At 45.8% G+C, this 24306-nt stretch overlaps 1 protein-coding gene across 1 annotated transcript in view; it reads right to left on the bottom strand.

Annotated features, from left to right (window-relative positions):
* Positions 1 to 320: 320 nt before the first annotated feature.
* GPA33 (glycoprotein A33) overlaps positions 321 to 24306 on the bottom strand; it is a gene marked incomplete at its 3' end in the record, with an annotated part of 34646 nt that continues 10660 nt past the window's right edge. Inside the window, exons 3-7 of the mRNA XM_082612993.1 lie at positions 22030 to 22246; positions 14681 to 14833; positions 1859 to 1978; positions 997 to 1129; positions 321 to 459 (exon numbers count right to left, since the gene is read on the bottom strand). Of these exons, the coding sequence (XP_082469119.1) occupies positions 321 to 459; positions 997 to 1129; positions 1859 to 1978; positions 14681 to 14833; positions 22030 to 22246 (762 nt within the window). The remainder of the gene's footprint in view (positions 460 to 996; positions 1130 to 1858; positions 1979 to 14680; positions 14834 to 22029; positions 22247 to 24306) is intronic.

Raw genomic sequence — 24306 nt, 5'->3', positions numbered from 1 at the left:
CCCCCACGGAGCAGTACAGGAGTGCCATGGGGAGGTGGAGGCCACTGCCTAGTCCAGGGTGAGGGTGGGGCCCTGAGCCAGGCGCAGCAGTGGGAGGGCAGCTTCGAAGGTGAGCGCCCTTGACAAGCTCAGTCACAAGTGAGATCTCCTTGGCCAGGCCAAGCCAAGTCCTCCAGCAGCCGACATGGGGGAAGAAGCATCCCATCAATGACTGGGACCAAGGGTCAGAAAAGTGGGGCTTGGAAAGGAGAGGGGAGGCATGGAGGCAGGGGGATGGCCCCCTAATGCTCCCCCTGACCCCCTCCTGCAGCAGGCCCTGGTCATCGGCCAGCCTCGTCAAGGGACTCTCGGCCGGGGTCCCTCTGGTCTCCATTCCTGTAGTCATCCTCGCCCTCCTCTTCCTGTCTTCTAGAAAGCTCTGTCAGCTGCTCTGGTGGCTCCTGGTAGCCCGCCCGATTCCTGCAGCCAGTGAGGAGAGAGGGGAAGGGTTTGCCCTCACTCACTCAGGCCTGAGGGAGCTGGGCCTAGCACTCCCCCTGCGACAGCCATCAGATCCCCCGTCCCCACCCGTCCAGCGGCAAAGGGACACTGGGCTGAAGGGCTGGGCTCAGAGCGGAAGCAGGGTGGCACGGACTTGAGCTGAGGGAATTATGGGAACAGGCTGGCTCTGCGAGGGGAGCAGGGAGCAGCCTGTTATGGAACCTCCGCACCCCCCTACCCCTGCCCTGGGCACCCACCGGAAACCCCACCCTGAGATCAGAGACTGGAGAACTACGGGCCTTGGAGTCAAGTTCCGGACTGCAGTGTCCCTTTAGGATTTGGATGAATCATTTACTCTTTTCTCAGCTATACAATGGGGGTGATGAAAGTTATTTTTTACTGTTACCAGCTGCCCCCTGGGGTGTTATGAGTGGAAGAGGCTGTGAAGAGCTGGGGTGCATCTTCCCAATGTGCTGAGACCCTTGCCAACAGGCTGCCCCCCCCCCCGACACTCACGGCCGCGTGACCTCCGCATCCTCAGCCTTGCCCGTCTCCCGGCAGCAGCAGCAGTAGACGATGATGCCGATGACGATGAGTGCCGCGGCCACGCCCCCCGCGATGCCCGCGTACAGGGCCACATTCATGGAGGCTGCGAGAAACAGAGCCGCACGTCCTGAGCCCCAACCCCAGTCCCCAACGCGAGCCCCCAACACGAGCCAAGGCTCCGGGTGGTGAGCACGCCGGGGATGAGGAACCACAGCAGCAGGCGTCTGGGAGGCGGAAGGCGGTCCCTCTCAGGCTCTGAGCGGCCCCAGTCCTCCTCCCAGCCCAGGTGGCCGTGCTGCCTGCTTCTGGTAGCATTCCATGAAAGTCGTAGCCTCGTGGGAATGGGACCAGGCAAGGGGGATACTCTTCAGGATGGAAGCGTCGACAAGGTCAGATGGCCAACAGATTTGGAGCCAACAGGCTCCCAAAAAGTCCTCGGGGGTCAGTCATGCCAGCTCCTACTCTAGTTCACCCCCAAGATCATCAGGGTATCCCACCCCAAAAGGATGGGGTCCTGACTCTGTGGCAGCCCAGTCTAGGCACTTCCCCCTTTTGCCCCCTGAGCGACCCTAAGGGCAGGCAGGACTGAGCAGGTCTCCAGAAGCCAGTCTTAGGCACTATTTCCAAAGAACCTAGGGAACTGGACTGGCCTCCAGATGAGGGAAGCCTGGGACAGGATCATCTGGCCGTCACCTCAGCCACCCTGCCAATGGGAGACCCCAGAGAGGCTGCCCAGGTCACCTCCATGTTGGTCCCTGTCAGCTGACTCTGGACCACCAGCCAGTCACCTCTGGCATGCGTCCTCCTCCCTTCCTCCCCAGACTGCTCTTACGAGGTCTGACAGCCACAGTGATGTTGCAGGACTCCACGCCTACATCATTCCTGGAGGTGCAGATGTAGTAGCCTGACATTTCCGTGGAGATGTTCTTCAGAGAGAAGATCTGTCCTGTGACTGAGAAGGAAGAAGAGTCAGGCTGAGGAGACGGGCCACCAGAGTAGAGTGAAACGGCTAGGGAAATCCTAGGCAGATACCAGCACCGCCACTGAACGTGTCCACGCCTCATCTGGAATATGGAGACAATAGCTACCTCTAGGGCTGCAGGAAGATTAAACCAGGCAGGCTGCACAGTTCTGAAGTGCTTAGAATTCAGGCAGGCACCCTGGGTTTGAAGCCTGCTTCTGCCACTTATTAACTTTGTGACTTTGGGCAAGGAACTTAGCTTCACTGAACCTTGTTTCTTGGTTTATAAATAAAATAATAATAGTGCCTGCCTCACACAGGAATTGTGAACATAAAATGAAGTACTAACAAATACAAACTCACAACCAAATGCCTGATGTATAGTAAGTCTTCAGGAAACATAATATACATCATACATTGCGTGGAAATGCTTTCTAATTAGACCATATAATTATAACCACTTTTACAATCTTCAGAAACAGAATTCCTTAGCTTGGACTCATGTGAAAGAAGGCTTTAGAATTTCAAGAACTCTGACCTCTGGATTTCTCTGCCATGAGTGGTGTGTGTGAGTGTATGTGGTATTTGTATGGGTGTGTGTGTGTGTGTGTGTGTGTGTGTGTGTGTGTGTGTGGTGAGGCAGGAGGAGGCAGGCTGTCAGTCTAGACTCTTCCTCTTCCACCACTTAAGTAAGCCATTTAACTTCTGTGAGCCATAGCTGCCTCATCTGGAAGTGGGAGGGAAAGCACCTGATTCTCCTGAATTCAGGGCAATGGTCTAGATGTCCTCATGAGAAACTTTCCTGCTAAATCTATGATCCTATGGATTTCTTCACCTTGAAATGGAGAGCTTTATGTTTAGACAAATTTTTATGTCCTGTCCTCAAAGATGCTCTGTCATAACTGCTGTTTGGGGAGAAGAGTTAGAGACCTTTGTCCTCTAATTTGCTGCAGAGCCTACCTACCCCACTATCAACAGGTGGTTACACTTCATCCAGAGGAGATGTTCTAAACTGAAAATAGGATCCAGCCACTGCCCTGTTCAGACATTTCAGAGGCAGCCCATCATCTTCAAGAACAAGTCCAGGCTTCTTAATATGGACGTGACATTATAGATCTGGCCCTGGAAATCACTCCAGCTTAACCTCTTGCCAGTTTGCCTGGTGTCCAATCCTTTCCCTGCCCAATTCCACTCTGTTGCAAGATTGTATCTCGGTGTGGATTTTTCTTGTCTGGATGTGCTTCCTCAAATACAATGTCCTCTGATTCTTCCAACAATCTTGTATGGTAGATGGAACAAATATTTCTTTTTTTTTTTTTTTTTTTGTTGGTATGTCATTTTTTTTATTCAAATGAGCCATGTCCCTGGAAGTCAGAGGTTATAATAAAATAAGCTTTTGAAACAAAAGGCAATTTTATTAACATGTCTACATTTTAAAGAATGTTTTAAAGAACCTGTATTTTTTACTGTGTAATGACACAAATGTTACTTTCTTAACAATGGGTAATTATTTATGCTCTCTGGCTAATGTAGAACTGGTAAGCACAGAGATAAACATGAGACAGGGAAGACTTCTGATGCTCCTCAGAAGTCAGATGGAACAAATATTTCTATCTCCAATATCATAGTGGTAACTGGAGGCTTAGAAAAGTCAAGTGACTTGCCCAAGGTCACAAAATTAAGAAATGACAAAACAGTAACAAAATTCCATTTTAGGTCTAGAACGCCCTGGAGAAGTTATCAACTTACTTTAAAAAAAATATAGAAAAGAGAATAGACAGGGTGATGAGAAGAGCATTCCAGGACCTTCCAGATCATAGATGAAGAAGAAACACAGTTCATGAGTAAATGCCCTGTTGTGGTCACCAAAAGCACACCACAGAGGAGGACGTGGATCCAGGTGTCCTGCAGCACCATCTGCAGGAACAGGCTGTGTGATTTTAAAGGCTAGCATCGTACAGAAACACATCATTTATTTTCAAGATGAGGGCTCCCTAACCAAGAAACTTTGTGAACAAAATTCTATATTTGATGGGGCGACAAACAAACCTATCTTACACTGCTGAGCCTGTGGAGCTGCCAAGTACTGACTCACATTTTATGGGAATTGGTCTGAGAAGACACACCCAAAGGTGTGCTTATCCACATATCCACATCTATAGTATGAAAGAAATTGGGCTTCTGGTTGGAGACAAGATGGCAGAGTAGAAGGACTTGAGCTCAACTTCTCTCACAAAAACACCAAAATCACAACTAACTGCTGAATAACCATCAACAAAAAAGACTGGAACTTACCAAAAAGATATTCTACAACCAGAGACAAAGAATAAGGCACAACAAGATGAGGTTCTCCCACAGGAGTGAGTTCTGAGCCCCACATCATGCTTCCCAGCCTGGGGGTCTTGGCATCAGGAGGAGGAGGCCCCAGAGCACTTGGCTTTGAAGGCCAGTGGGGTTTGATTGCAGGAACTCCATAGGACTGGGGGAAATAGAAATGCCACTCTTGGAGGTGCGCACAGGTCTCATGTGAACCGGGACCCACGGAAAAAGCAGTGATTTCATAGAAGCCTGGACCAGACATACCTGTTGGTCTTGATGGGGGTGCATCTCCTGGGAAGGTGGGGGGTGGAAATGGCTCACTGTGGGGACAAGCACTGGTGGCAGAGGTACTGGGGAGTACTCATTGGTATGAGCTCTCCTGGAGGTCGCCATTTTGTCACCAAGACCCAGCCCCACCCAACAGCATGTAGGCTCCAGTGCTGGGACGCCTCAGGCCAAACAACCAACAGGGCAGGCACACAGCCCCACCCATCAGCACACAGGCTTCCTAAAATCTTCCTGAGCCCACAGCAACCTCTAAACACACCCCTTGACACAGCCTTGCTCACCAGAGGGACAAGACACAGTTCCACTCACCAGTGGGCAGGAACCAGTCCCTCCCACCAGGAAGCCTGCACAAACCTCTAGAACATCGTCACCCACCAGGGGGCAGACACTGGAAGCAAAAGGAACTACAACCACGCAGCCTAGGGAATGGAAATGGCAAAGGAATATGTTTCAGAGGAAGGAACAAGATAAAACCCCAGAAGAACAACTAAGTAAAGTAGAAATAGGAGGTCTACCTGAAAAAGAACTTAGAGTAATGAGAGTGAAGACAATCCAAGATCTCAGAAAAAAGAATGGAGGCACAGACCAAGAAGATAGAAGAAATGATTAACAAAGAGCTAGAAGATATACAGAACAAACAAACAGACATGAATAATGCAATAACTGAAATGAAAAATACACTAGAAGGAATTAATAACAGAATAATTGAGGCAGAGAATGGATAAGTGAGCTGGAAGACAGAATGGTGGAAATCTCTGCCATGGAACAGAATAAAGAAAAAAGAATGAAAAGAAATGAGGATACTTTAAGAGACCTCTGGGACAACATTAGAAACACCAACATTTGCATTAGAGGGGTCCCAGAAGGAGAAGAGAGAGAGAAAGGGCCATAAAAACTATTTGAAGAGATAATAGCTGAAAACTACCCTAAAATGGGAAAGGAAACAGTCAACCAAGTCCAGGAAGTGCAGAGAGTCCCATACAGGATAAACCCAAGAAGGAACATGTCAAGACACATATTAATCAAACTGACAAAAATTAAAGACAAAGAGAAAATATTAAAAGCAACAAGGGAAGAGCAACAGGTAACATACAAGGGAATCTCCATAAGGTTTTCAGCTGATTTTTTAGCCAAAACTCCACAGGCCAGAAGGGAGTGGCATAATATATTTAAAGTGATGAAAAGGGAAAACCTACAAACTAGAATACTCTACCCAGCAAGGCTCTTGTTCAGATTTGACGGAGAAGTCAAAAGCCTTACAGACAAGCAAAAGCTAAGAGAATTCAGCACCACCAAACCAGGTTTACAACAAAGCTAAAGGAACTTCTCTGGGTAGAAAAGAAAAGACCATAACTAGAACCATAACTAGAAACAAGAAAATTACAAATGGAAAAACTCACCAGTAAAGGTAAACATACATTATGGGCAGGAAATCATCCATACACAAATATGATACCAAAACCACTAATCATGAGAAGAGAAGAGTACAAATGCAGGATATTGGAAATGCATTTGAAATCAAAAGACCAGCAACTTAAAACAATCTTGTATATGTATAGTCTGCTATATCAAAACCTCATGATAGGGACTTCCCTGGTGGTCCAGTGGTTGGGACTTTGCCTTCCAATGTGGGGGGTGTGGGTTCAGTCCCTAGTGGGAGAACTGGGATCCCACATGCCTCACAGCCAAAGGGCCAAGGCATAGAATAGATGCAGTGTTGTGGCATATTCAATGAAGGCTTTAGAAATGGTCCACATCAAAAAAAAAAATCTTTAAAAACTAAAATAACCTCCTGATAACTGCAAACTGAACATCTACAATATATACACACACAAAAAAGAAAAAGGAATCCAAACAGAACACTAAAGTGAGTTATCAAGAGAAGTGAACAAAAGACTAAGGAGAAAAAAAAGACCTACAAAAACAAATCCAAAACAATTAACAAAATGACAATGAGAACATACATATCAATAAATACCTTAAACATATATGGATTAAATGCTCCAAGCAAAAGACATAGACTGGCTGAATGGATACAACAACAAGACCCGTATATATGCTGTCTACAAAAGACACACTTCAGATCTAGAGACACATGCAGACTGAAAGTGATGGGATGGTAAAAGATATTCCATGCAAATGGAAATCAAAAGAGAGCTGGAGTAGCAATACTTATATCATATAAAATAGACTTTAAAGTAAAGACTGTTACAAGAGACAAAGAAGGACACTACATAGTGATCAAGGGATCAATCCAAGAAGGAGCCATAACAATTGTAAATATATATCCACCCAACATAGGAGCACCTCAATACATAAGGCAAATGTTAACAGCCATAAAAGGAGAAATCAACAGTAACACAATAATAGTAGGGGACTTTAACATCATACTTACATCAATGGACAGATCATCCAGACAGAAAATCAATAACGAAACACAGGCCTCAAATGTCGCATTAGACCAGATAGGCTTAATTGATATTAATAGAGCATTCCATCCAAAAGCAACAGAATACACCTTCTTCTCAAGTGCACATGGAACATTCTCCAGGATAGATCACATGCTGAGCCACAAAGACAGCCTTGGTAAGTTTAAGAAAATTGAAATCATATCAAGTATCTTTTCTGACCACAACATTACGAGATTAGAAATCAACTACAAGAAAGAAACTGTAAAAAACAAAAAGACATGGAGGCTAAACAATATGCTACTAAACAGCCAAAGGATCACTGAGGAGATCAAAAATACCTAGAGACAAGTGAAAATGAAAACATGATGATTCAAAACCTATGGGACACAGCAAAAGCAGTTCTAAGAGAGAAGTTTATAGCAATACAATCTTACCTCAGGAAACAAGAAAAATCTCAGATAAACCACCTAACCTTACACCTAAAACAACTAGAGAAAGAAGAATGAAAAAAACCTAAACTTAGTAGAAGGAAAGAAATCATAAAGATCAGAGCAGAAATAAATGAAATAGAGATGAAGAAAACAATAGAAAAGAACAGTGAAACTAAAAGCTGGTTCTTTGAAAAGATAAACAAAATTGATAAACCTTTAGCCAGACTCATCAAGAAAAAAAGGGGAGAGGGCTCAAATCAATAAAATTAGAAATGAAAAAGGAGTATTAACAACTGACACTGCAGAAATACAAAGGACCATGAGAGATTACTACAAGCAGCTATATGCCAATAAAATGGACAACCAGGAAGAAATGGGCAAATTCTTAGAAAAGCACAACCTCCTGAGACTGAACCAGGAAGAAATAGAAAATGTGAACAGACCAATCACAAGACTGAAATTGAAACTATGATTAAAACACTCTGAACAAACAAAATTCCAGTACCAGAGGGCTTCACAGGTGAATTCTATCAAACATTTAGAGAAGAGTTAACACCTATCCTTCTGAAACTCTTCAAAAAAATGGCAGAGGAAGGAATACTCCCAAACTCATTCTATGAGGCCACCATCACCCTGATACCAAAACCAGTCAAAGATACCACAGAAAAAGAAAATTACAGGCCAATATCACTGATGATCATAGGTGCAAAACTCCTCAAGAAAATACTAGCAAACCAAATCCAATAATACATTAAAAGGATCATACACCGTGATCAAGTGGGATTTATCCCAGGGATGCAAGGATTTTTCAGTATCCACAAATCAGTCAGTGTGATACACCACATTGACAAATTGAAAAATAAAAACTATATGATCATCCCAATAGATGCAGAAAAAGCTTTTGACAAAATTCAACACCGATTTACGATAAAAACTCCAGAAAGTGGGCATAGAGGAAACATACCTCAACATAATAAAGACCATGTATAATAAACCCACAGCTGACATCATACTCAATGGTGAAAAGCTGAAATCATTTCCTCTAAAATCAAGAACAAGACAAGGATGTCTGCTTTTGCCACTTTTATTTAACATAGTTTTGGAAGCCACAGTAACCAGAGAAGAAAAGGAATCCAAATTGGAAAAGAAGAAGTAAAGCTGTCACTGTTTGCAGATGACATGATACTATACATAGAGAATCCCAAAGATGCTATCAGAAAACTACTAGAGCTAATCAATGAATTTGGTAAAGTAGCAGGATACAAAATTAATGCACAGAAATCTCTGGCATTCCTATACACTAATGATGAAAGATCTGAAAATGAAATTAAGAAAACACTCCCATTTACCACTGCAACAAAAAGAATAAAATATCTAGGAATAAACCTACCTAAGGAGACAAAAGACCTGTATGCAGAAAATTATGACACTGATGAAAGAAATTAAAGATGATACAAATAGATGGAGAGATATACCATGTTCCTGGATTGGAAGAATCAACGTTGTGAAAATAACTCTACTACCCAAAGCGATCTACAGATTCAATGCAATCCCTGTCAAACTACCACTGGCATTTTTCACAGAACTAGAACAAAAACTTTCACAATTTGTATGGAAATACAAAAGACCCCGAATAGCCAAAGCAATCTTGAGAACGAAAAATGGAGCTGGAGGAATCAGGCTCCCTGACTTCAGGCTATACTATAAAGCTACAGTAATCAAGACAGTATGGTACTGGCACAAAGACAGACTTTTAGATCGATGGAACAGGACACAAAGCCCAGAAATAAACCCACTCATCTATGGTCAATTAATCTATGACAAAGGAGCCAAGAATATACAATGGAGAAAAGACAATCTCTTCAATAAGTGGTTCTGGGAAAACTGGACAGCCACATGTAAAAGAATGAAATCATAACATTCTCTAACACCATACACAAAAATGAACTCAGAATGGATCAAAGACTTCCATGTAAGACCGGACACTATAAAACTCTTAGAGGAAAATGTAGGCAGAACTGTGTTTGACATAAATCACAGAAATATCTTTTTGGATCCACCTCCTAGAGTAATAAAAATAAAACCAAAAATAAACAAATGGGACCTAATTAAACTTAAAAGATTTTGCATGGCAAAGGGAACCATAAACAAAATGAAGAGACAACCCACAGGGTGGGAGAAAGTATTTGCAAAAGAAGCAACCAATGTGGGATTAATCTCCAAAATATACAAACAGCTCATGCAGCTCTATGTAAAAAAACAAACAACCCAATCAAAAAAATTGGCAGAAGATCTAAATAGACATTTCTCCAAAGAAGACATACAGATGGTCAAAAAGCACATGAAAAGATGCTTCATGTCACTAATTATCAAAGAAATGCAAATCATAGCTACAACGAGGTATCACCTCACTCCAGTCAGAATGGCTGGCATCAAAAAGTCTACAAACAATAAATGCTGGAGAGGGTGTGGAGAAAAGGGAACCCTCCTACACTGTTTGTGGGAATGTAAATTGGTACAGCTACTAGGGAGAACAGTATGGAGGTTCCTTAAAAAACTGAAAATAGAGCTACCATATGATCCAGCAATACCACTCCTGGGCATATATCTGAAGAAAACCATACTTTGAAAAGTTACATGCACCCCAGTGTCCATACCACTCCTGGGCATATATCTGAAGAAAAGCATACTTTGAAAAGTTACATGCACCCCAGTGTCCATTGCAGCACTATTTACAACAGCCAAGACATGGAAGCAACCTAAATGTCCATCAACAGAGGAATGGATAAAGAAGATGTATTACATATATACAATGGAATATTACTCAGCCATAAAAAAGAATGAAATAATGCCATTCGTAGTAACATGGATGAACCTAGAGATTATCATACTAGGTGAAGTAAGTCAGACAAAGACAAATAGTATGTGATATCACTTATAAGTGGCATCTAAAAAATGATACAAATGAACTTATTTACAAAACAGAAACAGACTCACAGACTTAGAAAAACTTATGGTTACCAAAGGGGAAAGGTGGGGGGAGTGGAGGGATAAATTAGGAGTTTGGGATTAACATATACACGCTACTATACATAAAATAGATAATCAGCAAGGACCTACTGTATAGCACAGGGAACTCTACTCAATATTCTATAATAACCTAAATGGGAAAAGAATCTGAAAAAGAAGATATATGTATATGTAAAACTGAATCACTTTGCTGTACACCTGAAACTAACACAACATTGTAAATCAACTATAATATAAAATAAAAATTTTTTTAAAGGAAAGAAAAAATTATAAAAGTACTGGATGCTCATTACAAGAATTTATTCATGTATTACATTACACTCATTACAAAAATATATACATGTTATACAAGAATTTATGACATAAAACTATTACTTCAATTCAGTCCAATGTTTATATGCTCATCACATCAGCTCAAAACAAGATGATGAGTGTCCCTGTCCTCTTGGCGTTTCCAGTATATAAGAGAAGACAGACATGAAACAATGGTGATTACAGGGTGCTTTATAGAGTTCAAAATGGAAGTGCAATTTGATCTTAATCTCACTTGAAGGGTCAGGGAAAGCCTCTATGAAGAGCAGAGAATAAAATAAAATCATCTGTAATATCACCAGCTGTAAATAACAGCACTTTGATTTAAAGTTATTTTCTTCCAATCTTCTTCACATACACTTTCTTCAGATTCTTCCCTTGAAACCTAGCATGCTATTCTCTGGATTCTCATTTTCTATAAAATGCTACCCCTTCTATCCTAGAATTCCATACCTTGGTGCATTTTCTGGAATACTGCTTACATGTGATGTTAACATATGTTACTGAGAAAGGGGTCTACGACAAAAGCAAGTTTAGAAATCATTGAGTTAGAGCTTCTGATGTGCTAATGAGCACTGGGCATCTCCAACAGGGGGTTTCGATATTAATGGTCTCATTTTGTAAACCAATTGGATTTTTATATTTTTAAGAGGCATCTTGAAGGAACACAAGAGCATTCTGGGAAATGCTCTATGACCCTGGGCAATGTTTCAGGGGTGTATAGCTCTTATCAGAGTCCCACTATTTTAGCACGTGAAACTCAGTCTATGTGTTAAATGTACACAGCACACTGCAGACAGATAGAAGGCAGAAGACCTCAGACTCCTCCAGGACCTTCCCAATTATCAGAGCCCAGCTTGGAGCTCCTGGCCTTGTTTAGGGTGTGGCACCCTAGGCCAGAGTCAGCACTATCCTGCCCCAGTTTCTCAAAACAAATAATGGACATTAGAAGCTACTTTTGGATTAACCAGTGCACACACGTTGCCACAAGACCTGCTTTGATTCTGATCTGGGGCTCTCAAGCCCCTTTTCTTTTTGGAAAGGACCCAATAGTTCCTGAAATCTGGCTACAGTGAATGTTTCCGCTGCAGTGGCGACACCTTGTGGTCAAGGAGGGAAATGCACAGGACAATAGGGCTCCCACATTCCTTCTGCTCCAGCTGGGGAGAGGTTTACCCTCAGAGAAGCCCTGGTCTGCCAGAGACACTGATGTCAAATTGACAAGATTTAACTTTCCTGCCCCCCCACCCCACACTCTGATCCCATGTTTTGTCAACAAGCTCGGGCTGCCTTCAAGATCTTCCCTGGCTGCTGGGAGCAGGGCCCATGCCCACCCTTCAGAACATCCTCCCCTAAAGTGCTCCCGCCCCCCTCCCTCCTTCCTTGATATCCAGATTACTACTCCTTCAGTACATGAATCTCAGCTGACTGGGACAGTTCAGAGCCATCACATATGTGATCTCCTCTTACTCTTTTCGGGAAGGCAGTATAATGATAGTCCCAGGTTTTCACATGAAGATATGAAGGGTCAGAGAGGTTGTGAGTGACTTAAGCTACAAAGTGGAGAATTCGGGACTCAAATCCTTGTTTGCTGATTCCAGATTCCCTGTTCTTTTTACTGCTGGCTTGCCTCCAGGGCCCCGTGGGGCAGGGCGGAGCCAAAGGCTTTGAGAACCACTCCCACCGCACAGCACCATCCAGATGCAAGCTTGTGTTGTTATTACCATAAACCATGCTTTTCTGGGTCACTCCCAGGTCCCAATTCTGACTCTGAGTAAATCTTATCTAGAGGCAAGATAAATCTTTTCCAAAGTAACTAAGTGAATCTCCCTTTAAACTACTTTCATGCCCTCAGGTTTCTCCTCTTTTGGATCACTGAAAAACTAAGCTTTGGTTTCTAACAAGCAGAGGAGTCTTTCCTGATGGAGGCAGGAGAGCTGTGAGTGGGGTGCCCGTTTCCTACAGGGCAGAGGCCAGCCTCCCTAGCCTGATGCACAGGCCCTGCACGATCTCTCATCACCGCTTTTCTTACGGCGTTACCTCCCATCCTTCCCACATGTGTGGTTCCTGTGCTGTTCTCCAAGCTTGGCCTACTCATCCTTGAGGACCCAGGCCAGATAACAGCTAATAATTCTACCAGGCCCTGGTCTCAGTACTTTATACGTACTTTTATTTAATCTTTACAACATCCCTATGAAGTAAATACTAGTTTCATGCCCTTTTTATAGATGTACAAATGAAGGCACAGAGAGGCTAAGTAACTTGCCAAGGGCACACAGCTAACAAGTGGCAGAGCCAGGATTCAAGCCCACGCCGTGCTCCTAACCAACATGATCTCCTGCCAGCTCAAGTGCCCCCACCTTGAAGAAACCTTCTTTGACCCCTTTATGCCTACTCTGGGTTCCAGCACCACTGGATACAAACTATTGCAGCATTTGCCACCTTGTAACCCTCAGCTTTGGGCCCACCTGTACACACTTTGCTGGAAGGTCAGACCAACCAGTGTCCATGGCTGACCTTCTGCGACCATTGCTGGAGTCCCTGGGCTGTTCACAGGCCAGAGGAGAGCTGCCACATGGTTTTGACACATTCAATAAAACTTGCCAATCAGAAATACGCAAACAAAACCAGAAGCTTGTTGAAATCCACAATACATCTTCTACTTTACATTGAATAGAGTGGGTTCTACTAATTCCTTTTTTACTTTTAAGAAGTTCTTGTTTTGCCCCCAAACAAATGAACAGTAGAGTGGTGAAGTTCAGCCTGGTTTGACCGGAGCCCCTGTCTGTGCATTCACCCGGCAAGGCTCGCTGTCCTGTCCCATCTCCTCAGAACCGTTGTCTACATCCACTGCTCCACCTCCCACTTCCTTTCCACCCACACTGGACAGAAAGTCCTCCCAGAAGTTAATCCAACAGGACCTTCCAGACCTTGTGTTTCTTGATCTTCAGGAGTGGTGAGTGCAGCTGGCCAGGCAGCCAGTGTGCACAGGGGCCCAGGGATTCCACCGGGGTTTTCCCACATCACTTGGCTCCAAGGTAATGACAGTGGGATGTTTATACAGCTCTTTTTTTTTTCCCCTTTCTTTTTTTTTTTTTTTTTTTCAGTTTGTTTCCTGACCAAAAGGTCAAATACCAAGCTGCCCTGTACAAAACCGGTCCCCTGACAACCATAGCAGAACCTACCATTTCCTTCCCTGAGAATGTGGGACCCTTACAGCAGACCTGGTCCTGTAGTTGGGTGCAACCATAAAATGGGGGTGAGTTTGGGGGATGGGGATCCCCAGGGGAGTCTGAGATGGACCTGCCTGGGTAGGGGATGGGAATAGGAAATTCCCCACCCTTAAGTGGAGCCACAGAATTAGACTTGAGGTCTTAAATGGATACTTTAGGACATAATCATAATCAACACTAAAATCCCACCTGGTGCTTTTGCATCGACTGGTTACTGATACTTGCTTACTCAAGAGATTTCAGTTATGGGGAATAAAGAAAACAAGTTAACATTTACTACGTTATTATTTCTCAAAACAACCTATGAGGTAGGTGCTATTAAGAGAAAATGGTGGGCTTCCCTGGTGGCTTGGTGGTTGAGAGTCCGCCTGCCGATGCAGGGGACGCAGGTTCGTGTCCCGGTCCGGGAAGATCCCACATGCCACGGAGCGGCTGGGCCCGTGAGCCATGGCCGCTGAGCCTGTGCGTCCGGAGCCTGTGCTCCGCAACGGGAGAGACCACAACAGTGAGAGGCCCGCGTACCGCAAAAAAAAAAAAAAAAAAAAGAGAGAGAGAAAATGCTGCTTAGAGAGGTGGTCCAAGATATTGCAGTGCCAAATGCAGGGTGGAGGGAAAGGGGCACCCTTCGGGGTGGGGGTGGGGGCTGGCCTTCCTTGCTGACCCCGTTACCTGGTGCGACTTGACGCTCCTGGTGCAGGACGTCATAACTTTTCCAGCTGTACTGGGGGGCTGGGGAGCCCTCTTTTGATTGGCAGGTCAGCTGGATGTTGTTCCCAATCACAGTCTCTCCCTCGATGCTGCAGTCTGGCTTGGAGGGCGGCACTGTGTAGGGGAGGGGCCCAAGAGAAGCCATGAATTAGTTGGCGCTTGGTGATAGCCACCCCCCACCCCAAACACACACACAAACGTACATACTGCCTTGTTTGTTCACAGGCAGAGAAATGTGGAGACCATTCTTAGCTCACAGGCCGTATAAAACAGTCTGAAGCCTGGATTTGGCTGTAGTTTGCCTACCCTTGGTTTCAATGAAAGCCCCTCTCTCTGAAGCCCTTCAATGCTAACTTCTTAGGAACGTTTCCTTCAGTTAAGCATTACCGTCCTCCCGTGCTTTGCTGGTAAAATGCAATTGCCACAAGTGACTGGGTGATAGGAGAGACCCCTGGTGGCAGCAGGGTTACGTGTGGGGTGGAGAACGAGGGCCGAGGGGATGGAGGGGCCAGAAGGAGCAGACACAAGAAAAGGAAAGCCCACAGAAGGGACGTTACGGGACTTCCCTGGTGGCGCAGTGGTTAAGAATCCGCCTGCCAACGCAGGGAACACAGGTTCAAGCCCTGGTCCGGGAAGATCCCACATGCCACGGAGCAACTAAGCCCGTGCGCCACAACTGCTGAGCCTGCGCTCTAGAGCCTGTGAGCCACAACTACTGAAGCCCACATGCCTAGAGCCCGTGCTCCACAACAAGAGAAGACACCGCAATGAGAAGCCTGCACACCGCAACGAAGAGTAGCCCCCGCTCACCACAACTAGAGAAAGCCTATGTACAGCAATGAAGACCCAACGCAGCCAAAAATAATAAACAAATAAAATAAAATTTATTGACAAAAAGAAAGAAAGGAGGTTACCAAAACCAACTGACCACCCTCAACTACCAAGCCTAACCTGATCTCCCAGAATTCCTGAAGACCTTAAGCCAGGGTCTTTCACTCAGCACTGTTAGTTAACATACCGCTGTGTAGAGTGGTTTGTTCTACAAAACCTATCGGGCACCTACTGTATGCCTGTCATTGCTGGGCAGGGGGATGACCTAGTGAGTGAGTTTTCATGTTCAAGGAGTCCAGTGGGGGCAATAGACAAGTAATCAAGCAAGGACCAGGCAGGAGGCAAGGATGCTGAGACAGGACAGGCATGACAAGGGACACTGACCCAATCACAAAGCCAATAGTAGACATGATTGGGGGAGGGGGGCAGTCAGAGAAAGAGAGGGAAGGGCACTCCAGGCAAAGGGAGCAGCCTGTGCAAAGGCCCTGAGGCAAGAAGCATCGAGTATGCCTGGGACTTCAGGTCGTGTCCTTGAGGGTGGGAAGAGGAGGACACCCGGTAGAGAGGACTATTACTGGAATTCCCCAGTGGCAGGCTTGTCCCCTCTGCTTCTTTCTTTATGTGCCCCCTTGGATGGCTTGTTTGCCCCAGTAAATAGCGCTGCCCTTTCTACAATCTAGACTGCACAGGTGCATGGTCACTGGGCACGGAGGGTGAATTCCAATCTCTGTTTGGCCCAGAGTTGCCAGGAGAAGCTACCCAGGACGCATCTCTCCCCTCTAGCGCCACAGCCCATGATATTTCCTCTCTGACACTGGCGGTGGTGGCTGGGTGTGCCCCACGTCTCCTGCTATCTTAGTGAGGGCCAGCCAGGCATGGGGTGAGCGTGGGGCAACAGAGGCATTTCCTACTGCCGCCCCTAATCGGACAGTCCCTAAACCTAAAAGGCCCCAGGTTCAAGGACAGGACTCAGGTATCCAGGCCCAGACCCACAGGACTGAAGCAGCCTGGGAAGGGAGCGGCTGCTACCCACGGGCCACTTTCACAAGTTGCCCTCCCGTCCTCCCTGCTGACCCAGCAAGCAGGCACCTGGGGGACAGAGAAAGTGAGCATCACTTCCGAGGAGACCCAAACCAGGTCAGGGTTGCTAAGCCAAGCTTTATCTCTTGAGCTCTCCAGAGGGACAGGAATATCCCTCCCCACCAATCAAAACTGTCACCTTTGTTTCCAGGTATGCCTTTACCAGGAAGCTAAGGCTTTATTCCACAAAAAGAGAGCCGGCCACAAATATAATACCACTTTCGAAGTCTCACATTGACTCAGAGTCATGCTAAATGTGCATGACTGGTAGCCAAGCCTCTCCACAACCGGGTTTCTTTGTAATACAAGCCAAAAAGGAGAGAGAAGGGACTGGGGCAAATGAGCACCTAGAGAAACACAGAAAACCATGCTGAACATATCCGAAGACTAGCTTTCTTTTTTTAATGCCAATAGCTGCCATTTGCCAGTAGGCAGTGGTTTTTATTGTTTTTAATATTTATTTATTTATTTGGCTGCTCGGGGTCTCAGTTGCGGCATGCTAGTTGCTGGCATGCAAACTTGGTTGTGGCCTGTGGGATCTAGTTCCCCGACCAGGGATCAAACCCCGGCCCTCTGCAACGGGAGCACGGAGTTTTAGCCACTGGACCACCAGGGAAGTCCCAAGACTAGCTTTCTTATACCACCATTTGCTGAGGGAAAATTATTGAAAGCAAACCCTTAATCCACTCCGAGGCGGCAGGAGAGATAATGGCAAACAAGGGATCAACCATCTCCTAAGAGACCCACCTTATGGAGGAATGTATCAGGGTCCTTTCCCAGGGCCCTTAACTTCGGCCCCCAAACTGCCTTCCCGGCTCACCTCATCCTAGGCACCCCCAGCCCTCGCTCAGCTCAGACCCCTCCCTGAAGCTCCCCTCCTCAGTCCCCCCCGCCCCCCCCCCCCCCCCCCCCCCGTCAAGAACAGCTAGGACCTTGAATCAGACAGATCTAGTTCAGACTGCCCTTCCACCCGCTGCGGGGGGATGTGAGACCCGCGGGGACTCTTGTGGATCTCGGATTCTCAGTTGGTGCGTCCCATGTCCCCAAACAGAATGCAGATACCACCTGAATACTTATAGAGGGCGGAGTGAAGAGAGGCAGCCAGGGACCCTGCGGGTTCCCAGGCCTCTCCAAAGCCTGCAACTCCTGCCGAAGACGTCAGGGGGCGCCAGAGGCCGGGGAGACGACCTATCCTGCCCGGCGGCGCCAGGTCCCCGGTACCCGGGCCAGGTGGTTTCCCCGCGGTGACCAAGAGGGCGCGCGCTCCCCCTCGGTCCGGAAGCTCCGTGTTCGCGCCAGTTTACTGTGAGGTCACGCAGCCCGAGTGGGTGGACTCACATAATTAAAGCCCTTCTGCCTAAAATTAGCCCAGCAGCAAAGCCATTCGGAAAGAAAACTTAAAAAAAAAAAAAAAAGGATTTTTACTGGGTTTCTTAACATATAGTACCAAATTATTTTTTTTTGAAGCAAAACATTCTTTTCACCGAGTTGCATAATCTCAGATTAAATCTGTAGCCTTTGCTCTTCGAGTTAACTAATTCCTCTCTTAAAATGCAGCTGGCCCTGAGAGGGGAGGGGAAATCGGGATATTCGCACCTGAGTGGGTTCCCGCTGCTTTTCCCGAAACCAGCTTGCTGCCAGAAGAAAATGGGAGCTAGTTAAGGGAAGCCAGAAGGAGACAGAATTAGCCCGAGAAGGACCAGGTGGGTCAAAGTGATGGACTCAGCTGCGGGCGAATCAGGGCAAGGGGAGGGATGGGAGTGGGGTGGGTGACGGGGCAGTGCAGAATACAGAAGAGAAACGGGAGAAAATTACTCATTTTTCCGTCTGGGTAGTATCTCCCCCAGGAGCTAATGCAAATAAAATTAACCGCTATGCACGCACGCAAAACGGTTTGGTGCACCATTAATTACAATAGCTTAAATTGGAAACAGCCTGGGTGCCCAGTCCAGGGACAGAGGGGCTCTGCGTCCGCTTGCTGGAGTGGCATGAAGCTTAAAGAACAGTAAGTGCTAAGACAGCAGGAAGTGTTAGGTGATGTGGAATGAAAAGAGAAAAGTGCCAGTCGTTAAGCTACAAATTCAGTTACGTACATAAATAAGCATGTGGATAGGATCTGGAAGAAAACATGGAGAGATATAAAACCCAGTGATATAGGTGAATGTTTTTCTTGTTTCTTCTTCTTTTTTTAAATTAGTTTTTTAAAGAGGCAAGGGATCACCAAACACAGCTATTTGTTTATTTGTGTTTGGACTAAGGTTGTTGTAGCCGGGGAATAAGAACAGGACAGCAGAGCAGAAATAGGCTTCTTTCTAACAACCTTCTGTGCATTAGATATTTTGACATAAGGAGCCCTCCACAAATAAGTAGAATCCCCTGATTCAATGGAGCCGGTAGAAAAACACATCATGGCACTCCACCTAGTCTGGGGCAACTAAAACACAGCTGTAAAAATGCTATAAGGGCTTCCCTGGTGGCGCAGTGGTTGAGAGTCTGCCTGCTTATGCAGGGGACGCAGGTTCGTGCCCCGGTCCGGGAGGATCCCACGTGCCGTGGAGCGGCTGGGCCCGTGAGCCATGGCCGCTGAGCCTGTGCGTCCGGAGCCTGTGCTCCGCAACGGGAGAGGCCACAACAGTGAGAGGCCCGTATACCGCAAAAAAAAAAAAAAAATGCTATAAGATGATAAAATGTGGTGGTGTCAGCCTTGCCCATGAGATTAGGGGAGGATGTTCCTAAAGCTCTAAGACCATCAGAGCTCCCCATGAAAACCCTGAAATAAACATCCATGCACTCACAGGGTGGCAGGGCTTCAGTGTCCCAGACCCTAAGCTGAGACCTTCAGTGTGGAAGAGCAATTAGAGAATCTCAGTTCTCAATGAGTGATGTTTCCAAGATGGGTACGTCCTGTGGACAAATGAGGGCGACGGGCACATCCAGGGCTGGCATTGCTCTGCCCCTTCAACCTCCTTTCGCTGGCATGGGCTCAGGAAGGGAAAACACAAATTAATGCTGTGACATGATAAAACATACTGGCAAGTCTACATCTGCCATAGAGTGAAAGAGAGAGTATACCGAGAAGTAAACCTAGAAGAGTTTGGGAATCATCCCGAATAGGAAGGGTTGCTGGTTGGGAATGGTAAACTTACAGGGTGGAACGGTGAAGGGCTTTGGATTTGATTTCCATCAAAGCTTGGACACCTTCTAGTGGTCATTTAACCTCTCAAGTCTCAGTGTTCCCTTCTATGAAATATGAGTGTTAATACCCACTTTCACAGATGTATTGCAAAGCTTAAATGAGATCATATCCATAAAGCACTTAGTGAGATGCCTGGCACATAGCAGGCCCTTAATAAATGATTGTGAATTTGTGTTACCTATAACAAGACGCAGCCCTTATTCCACTGCTGGTCCCCAAGATTTAGGGGGTCCGCACAAAGTTAAGGAGAGGTGTGAAGCTTATTGGATGTTAAATTAAAATACTGACTTGGACTGAACTGGGTTTTTTTTTTCACCTAGCAAATTAACAAAATTTACAAAACTTAAAAAAATTGATAATATTCAGCACTGGCAAGAATATAGGAAAACAGACATGGTCACATAATGCTCATGGCAGTAGTAGTTGCTTTAGGGAAAAGTAATTTGCTGGTATGGAGTAACGTTTAATGAAGGCATAGTCCTTGACCTAGAAATTCTACTTTTTAAAATTTGTATTTCCTTGATGCCTAATGATGTTAAGCAATAGAAGTCCTTCTTTTAAGAATCTATCCAGGGCTTCCCTGGTGGTGCAGTGGTTGAGAGTCCGCCTGCCGATGCAGGGGACACGGGTTCAAGCCCCAGTCTGAGAGGATCCCACATGCCGCGGAGCGGCTGGGCCCGTGAGCCACAACTACTGAGCCTGCGCTTCAGGAGCCTGTGCTCCGCAACAAGAGAGGCCGCGATAGTCAGAGGCCCACGCACCGCGATGAAGAGTGGCCTCCGCTTGGCACAACTAGAGAAAGCCCTCGCACAGAAACGAAGACCCAACACAGCAAAAATTAATTAATTAATTAATTAACTCCTACCCCCAACATCTTAAAAAAAAAAGAATCTATCCAATAGAAACAAATATAATACAGTGAAAGAATATATATATGTATATATATATATATATATATATATATATATATATAGTCAGTATTGTTGGTACAAAAAAAAAATGGAAACAGCCTGAGAATGCTCATCAGTATGGGACACTGGAATAATCATAGTACATCCATGCATGGGAATGTATTCTATTAATAGGTAGATTTGTATGCATTGATCTGGAGAAATGTGCATGAAACATTAAGAAAAAGTTACAGAATAATCTTTATAATATGATCTCTTTTTTTTAAAGAAAAGTAAAGAAACAAAAAGAAAGTGTGTGTGTGTGTTGAAAGGACATGGAGAAGAGTGTGGAAGAATACACACAAGTACTAGCCTTGGCCACCTTGTTAGTAGGAGGGTGCAAGGAGGAGATGGTTATTCTTTATTCAGGGCTTTATTGTTTGACTCACTACAATGATTCAAAAACCCAGGCAGCCACCTTCTGTAATTAAAAATAAAATCCCACTATGTAGTGTAAAGGGGAAAAAAATGAAGGAAACATGATCCATTGCTTTGGTTTAAAGTATTGCTACCTCCCACGGTGGGGGCCATTTCTTAGAGTGGACACAGGCTGGGTGCTCACTAAAGTTTTTCCAATAACTGTTTGATGTTGAGTCAGGTGTCTACTTTCTCTTGGCCTCATCTGCAAAATGAAGATACTAAGAGTAGGTGATTGTTCAATTATTCCAAAACTATAAACTCCAATAATAAGCTATTTGTGTAGAAAGAATGTTATCATGGGACATATTTCAGAAGCAGTAGAACCTGATCAGTGGTGCGCTGGAGCCGAGGGGTGGGGAGATGGTGGTGTAAAGGGCTTCTACTGACTAGCTGAATTTAGGGAAAGATGCCTGACCTGTAAGAGAGTCATTATTTGGCCCCCAGCATCAAAGCAAGGCAGTGAGAGTCTTTACAGTAGGATCTAGGATTTCCCCTTTTCTTCTGTTTAGTAAGTTTGGCATGAAACAGAGAGGAGCTGGTGTGAGGGAAAGAGCCCTGAACAGAGCAGGGACAGGATCTCCAAGGCTGACCCCCAGGGACCTCTCCAAATCAGCCCTGACCTTGGCCCTGGGGAGCTGTCTGCCCAGACAGAAGAGTATTTGGTTCCAGGGGGAGGAGCAGCACCCCAACCCCTGAGACAGATGGGGCGAGGGGAGGAGTCTTAGCTCCTGGTCAGGCATTGCTCCCTGGCTTTACCTTACCAGCAGGGTGTCCCGCTCCTCTCACCGCCGCCCCTCTTCCTACCACCCCAGGAAGGAGAAGGAGACACTCACCCAGCACCAAGAGGCGGACACGTGACTTGGAGACACCATCCAGGTCCGACAGCAGTGAGACGGAGCACTCGTACGTGCCGTTGTCATCCATGGTCAACCGGTCAATGGTGATGGAGGCATCTGACTGCTCGACGTTGCTTGATACATTGGCACGGTTCTGATAAAGTTCACCGTAGATGTAGGTTTTGGTCAAAAATGTCCAGGTGAGCACCCTTTCCTGTGAGGAAGAAGAAATACCACTTGGTCTTCAGCCTAAGGCCCTGGCATGATGCTCCAGCCTGCCCTGACTACCCTCATCCACCATTCCCAGGCCCAGGTGTACTGACACACCAACCCTGCAGAACAAAGAGCTCTATACAGGGTGTCCATTTGTGGATTCCTCTTATGATGTATTTATATGTTTTTAGTGAAAATATTGAAAGCCCAGGGCAGGTAGGCAGTTCATACCAGAGGAGCACTTGTGAGTAAGTGAAGCTTTCACCTCTTGTAACCTCTGGCACCTCTTACCCATTCCATTTTAGTTCATTGTCTGTTCTCAGACATTCAGTCAACCAATATTTATTGAACACCTACTATGTGCAGGCATTGTGCTAGGTAGCCATGCTTGGCTTCCAAGCCCCCTTTATTTATTTGACTCTCGCCTTTGGAATTTGTTTACTCACTGATATACTTATCATTTATCAAACAGAACATGGTACTAGCTAAGATCACTACTTCTGAATCAGACTGCCTCAATTCAAATCCCAGTTCTGCCATTTACTAGTTCTATGACCTTGAGCAAAATGCTGACCTCTCTATGACTCCATTTCTTCATCTACAAAGTGGAGATAATGATAATAACACTTGTATCATAGGATTTTTGTGAGAGTTAAAGTAGATAATATATGCAAAGCAGATGGCATCGAGCCATGGGCTTGATGAAGCCACCTCGGGTAAATGAGTAGAGAAACGGCAAGTCCCCAAGTTACTTCATTTGGAAAGGTCCGAGAGAGGTCAGAGAGATACGAGCAAAAGCCAAGACGAGGCTACCGGAAAGCCAAGGGAGAGAGATTCCAAGATAGGAAAGTGGTTGATAGTTGGAAAAGCTAGGGAGAAATGAAATAAGATGAGGACTGAATCAGCACACTGAATTTAACAAAAGAGAAGCTGCTGGTGATTTCGGTGGAGCATTAGGGGAGGAAGGCAGACCAGGCCGGGTAGGGAGGAGAGTGTGGAGACATAGTGTCAGGTCTGACGCCTGGGCATGCTCTTTACTCAAATCAGGAAAAGGTGCTCTAGTTGTTGGACAGACACACCTTTGCCAAGCTAATGGCGGTCAGGCACCCTGGGCTGGGTACCCAAGTGCATAGTCTGCCCAACCACATGCAACAGCCCTGGTAGGGGCAGATAAGTCAGGAAGCTTGGCTGAGAAGAGGAGGAGCAACACGGTGGGAGATGAGGACCTGTCTTGGGCTGTGGACCCGTCTGTGGATGCTGGTCTTTCCCAGCTCAGTTCTTTTCTGACCTACTGGCTCTGCCAAGGACTCTTCATGCCCCAACCCTCCTCCCAATCACAGCGATCCTAAGGCTTCCCCCTCCTGGGATCTCCCCCAAGTCACCCCCCAGCCCTTGCTAGGACCTGTCACAATAATCTCCTTGAGGGCATAGGTTAAACCCCTTGCTCTGCAGCCTTGCTTGCTCTCAAGGGGATTGCCTCAAACCCTTTAGGAAGTAAGGGATCCATCAGTCAACAAAAGATCTTTAGTATTTATCTCAGCACTCAGAAGCGTGCCTGCCAGAGACCTAACATCTTGTTTGCTGAATACACGTGACAGTGAAAGAAGGGGTCTTCAGTTTCTACAAGCTAAAGGCAGCAGCTGCCCTCTCTAGGTTTTTTCCTGGGGTTCTGGAAACAGATAGGACATGTGTTCTGTCCCATCAGGGTGCCTTGGGCAACAGACAATAAGGTGCCTTAGGCCAAGATTTGCTCTCCTTTCTCATCGGCCCTGCTGCTCTAGGACTTGGGTGTCCTGGGTTCCCCTTTCTTTTCTGTCAGGGAAAAAGCTAAATGCTTTCACTCTGAGTAGTTGGGGATCTAATGCCAGGCATGTGTGCATCTTAAAAGTAGAACTCACTTTAAAACTTATGCATAGGGACCTCCCTGGCAGTCCAGTGGCTAAGACTCCATGCTTCCACTGCATGGGGCATGGGTTCCATCCCACTGGGGGGAACTAAGGTCCCACATGCTGCACACGTGGTCAAAAAAAAATTATGAATAGCTGTTCCTCTTCTTACAGT

This window comes from Mesoplodon mirus (assembly GCF_964341445.2).
Source record: "Mesoplodon mirus genome assembly, chromosome: 3".
In the NCBI taxonomy this organism is placed as follows: domain Eukaryota; kingdom Metazoa; phylum Chordata; class Mammalia; order Artiodactyla; family Ziphiidae; genus Mesoplodon; species Mesoplodon mirus.
Note: the sequence above shows the minus strand (reverse complement) of the source record. Positions and strands in the feature narration are given on the sequence as shown.